The sequence below is a fragment of the Cajanus cajan genome, chromosome 3 (assembly GCF_000230855.2).
Source record: "Cajanus cajan strain Asha chromosome 3, NIPB_CcT2T_4, whole genome shotgun sequence".
In the NCBI taxonomy this organism is placed as follows: domain Eukaryota; kingdom Viridiplantae; phylum Streptophyta; class Magnoliopsida; order Fabales; family Fabaceae; genus Cajanus; species Cajanus cajan.
In genome coordinates this window covers 62768543-62772629 of record NC_138519.1, presented here as the reverse complement: position 1 = coordinate 62772629, position 4087 = coordinate 62768543, and the positions used below count along the sequence as shown (strand labels likewise).

General features: G+C 27.4%; 1 protein-coding gene across 1 annotated transcript; it reads left to right on the top strand.

The window, feature by feature from the left end:
• Positions 1 to 1804: 1804 nt before the first annotated feature.
• On the top strand, positions 1805 to 3337 carry LOC109794314 (GDSL esterase/lipase At5g45910). The gene is made up of 5 exons (XM_020353768.1): positions 1805 to 2042; positions 2154 to 2375; positions 2466 to 2614; positions 2729 to 3002; positions 3096 to 3337. Exons 1-5 carry the CDS (start codon positions 1805 to 1807, stop codon positions 3335 to 3337), a joined length of 1125 nt encoding a protein of 374 aa, XP_020209357.1.
• The last annotated feature ends 750 nt before the right edge of the window (positions 3338 to 4087 follow it).

Sequence of the window (4087 nt, the reverse complement as noted above, 5' to 3'; positions counted from 1 at the left end):
TATGTTAGCCATGTGTTGAAAACCCAAAGAAAAGGGAGATGACAACTATGCTTTCTTGACCATTTTGTGTTATGTACAATGTGCATCACATAGTGCACGTCAGCCTTGTGTTGATACTCCTTTGAAAATAAACTACAAAGTGATGTTACTAAACTATCAAATATCTCACCTCACTCTATGCCTATATACATAATCACAAGGCATTTTCTCCATATATATACATCTCATCCCTCATAACTAGTCATTACTTTATGGATATTGACTTGGCCATTAGGGTTTCTATGTGTAGCATCGCCATTATTGACATTGTTGAAGTTACAACTCTATTTTTAACCCCAATCATAGTCTATAGTAGTAAGAGAAAAACAATTACATCTTCCACCTACACATAAACCTTGCTCGACAAGTTCAATGGTTTCAAAGTAGTGATTATAATCTTCACTAGCTTCAATTATTTGTGTTGTGTTGTTTTACTTGAATATGTCTTTTGATTTTTATACAAAAGTGTTCTTTTGTTGATATAGTTATCGATCAATATCTTCAAAACTTATCACTTCCAATAAAGTTTTTACCATAACAATTTCAACTACACAAATAATATATTATATGTATAAACATAGTTTTGGTAAATGTAATATTACATTTTTTAGTGTTGATTATTATAAAATTTTTGAATTTTAAAATTTTTCTAGTTATTTTTTATTTATATTTTGTTCTAACTTATTTGGTTTTAGTTGTAATATTATTATCGTTTTTTGCCTTTTGTCATTTTAATATACAAATAAATTACTTTTAGTTCATACCAATTTTTTTTTCAAAGTGTCTAACTCAAAATGAACAAAGTGTAATGGTGTGTTAAATGGAAAACAATAAATATATTATAAATTTTAAAATAAAATAACAGTGATGAAAAGAAAAAGAAAAAATTTACGAGGCCAAAAAATAAAATAAAAAATAGTATAATTTAGATACAAGAAACACATTAAATTGTAATCATTGTTTAAATGTGTTTTCCTTTGATATATGTGTTTAACTCCCTCTTGCAAAATTTAGAAAAGAAAGAGTTAACTAACTTTATGGATTTTGTTAATCTAAATAGTTCAGAGTTATGACAAATAAATATATATATATATATATATATATATAAGATTTAAATTTGACACAAATTAAATGTCAAAGAAGACTAATTTAGTATGATTAGAATAACTTTGTAAAGGTTCTAAATTAAGCATTCCTTTTAAAAATAAAAGAACAATTATTTTCCAACATATATTATATCTATTGAAAATTGTTAAATTTGTTTATCCTTCTTTGGGAATCAAATTTAAAAACAAAAAATTATCCCTAATTTTAAGTTGAGTAATATAGTGCAATTAATCTTTGATCCATAACAAAGTTATAATGATGATACAAATAATTTGTTGAGGAATAAAGACACTTTTGTCCATGCATATACGAAAATCGCTACAGCCTTTAATTGTTGTTGATGAATCTTGTTATGAAAAGTCAAAGAAAAGCAACATATTGTCATAGAATGACTAAAATAACAACATACGTAGTGTTAAAAAGTAACAAACCTATATTCAAGGATGTATATGTGTTAGTTAAATGTATGAGAATATAACTTGCAACTCTTTATTTTAAGAAACAAAATAGTTTAACGGTGTCAAATTAAAATGACAGCAACATTGCAAGATTAAATAGTTGTTTATATGAGAATATATAATGCTCAATTCCAATTGATATTCTTGTGCCCATCAACACACAAATGTCCTTTACACCTTTATTATCTTACTATAACATCATGAAGATGATCATTATCTTTTGCATCACCTTTACATGTGGTTTTCTTGAAAATGTTATTTCAAATGCCAATCCTCTCCCGTATGAAGCTATATTCAATTTTGGTGATTCTATAAGTGACACTGGAAATGCTGCTACTTACTATCCATCTGTGGATGGCGATAGCCCGTATGGATCAACATACTTCAAACATCCATCTGGACGTATGTCTAATGGACGATTAATCATAGATTTTATAGGTATATGCCATTGGTATTTTAGATAGTTTAATAGAATTTCCTTGATAGGAAGGGAACATCAATAATGTGTTGGTGATTCAAGAAAATACTAACTTATGGTTGTTTTACCAGCTGAGGCATATGGCTTGCCAATGTTACCAGCATATCTCAATCTCACCAAAGGCACCCAAGACATTAGACAAGGAGTAAATTTTGCATTTGCTGGTGCAACTGCACTTAATATGGACTATTTCATACAAAAGAGACTTATTCCACCATCGACGAACATTTCGTTAAGTGTTCAACTTGATTGGTTTAAGAAGCTAAAACCTTCCCTTTGCAAAAATAAACAAGGTTTTACCAAAGTTCCTTTAATAATGTTTCTACTATATACATGATTATTTTTCCAATATGGCTTACAAATTTTATTCTATTCTATGACAGAGTGTGATAACTACTTTAGACGATCATTATTTCTCGTGGGAGAAATCGGTGGAAATGATATTAATGCACTTATCTTATCATACAAAAATATTGCAGAACTTCGTGAAATAGTTCCACTAATTATTGAAGCAATAATCAATGTCACTACTGTATGTCATATCAAATTTAAGCATTGAAATGTGGACTTCAACTTTTTATTAGAAATATTATTGAGTATCTCTAGATTGATATGAAAATCAATTTTGTTTTTGTTTATTTATCAGGAATTAATTGAAGAAGGAGCAGTAGAGATAGTGGTGCCAGGAAACTTCCCAATTGGATGTAATTCTGCTGTCTTAACAATAGTGAACAGTGGTAAAAAAGATGAATATGATCAGTATGGGTGCTTAGCAGCTTATAATGATTTCATTAAATACTATAATTCGCGGCTCAATCAAGCCATAGAGATACTAAGACAAAAAAACAACCATGTTAAGATAGTATATTTTGATTATTACGGTAATGCCAAACGTTTATTTGAAGCACCACAACAATATGGTACGTGATTTTTTTAATTTCTTATATTAGATGAGCAATTTTATTTTGACTTGTTTGTATCTTATGTTTTATTTATGTACATTAATTATGCAGGGTTTTCTTTTGGTAAGATTGACACTTTTAAAGCATGTTGTGGTAAAGGTGAACCCTACAATGTTGATATACATATATTTTGTGGAAGTTTTGCTTCAACGGTTTGCTCTGACCCTTCAAAACATATAAATTGGGATGGAGCACACTTAACTGAAGCAGCTTATAGGCTAATAGCAAAAGGAATAGTTGAAGGCCCTTTTGCAAGTCCTTCTCTTAAATCTCCTACTTTCAAGATAGCTTAAAATTGACTCATTCATTAAGAGAAGCTTTACTTATTTTTATAAATTCAAAATTAAGATTTATGTTTTTTTTTACAATATTTTGTACACAATAAACCCAATCAAGACATATAGCTTGAATAGATATCTTGTGTTGTTGTGTTTGCTAATTGTACTCCTAACTCTTTATAGGAAATTGTTTCCAATTAATATTTTTTCTTAATGTTCATCCATCCTCCATGCAATCAAATATATTTTTATAAAAAAATTAAAAAATTTGCACCATGATACTATATGTTATTATCTTTAATCATGGGGATTTATATTAATTTTTAAATATTTTTATTACAAAATAATAAATTCCTTGAGTTTTGAGTATAAAAAAATATTTATGTTGCAAATCTCAACTAAATTTGTTATATTTAATGATATCATCCTAAAAATACCACTCATTCAACTACGATTATATTTTCTAATGAATCATTTTATATTCTAAATATCAAGTTCCATTGAAGAGTAATTTATAAAAATAAGTTACTTTATACATGAGATAAGATAAATTAAATGGTGTCAACCAACGATGGATCTACATAGTATTATGGAGACAGTTGCCTCGCTAACATTTTGCAACCTCTGTATTTTACAAATTACGCACAATATATACAATATCAATAAGTTTCCTTAGATAATTAATATAATAATGTCTTTTAAAAAAATTTAAAATTTGATAAAATTAAATATGTATATAAATAAACTTTATCTTTTAAAAGTTTT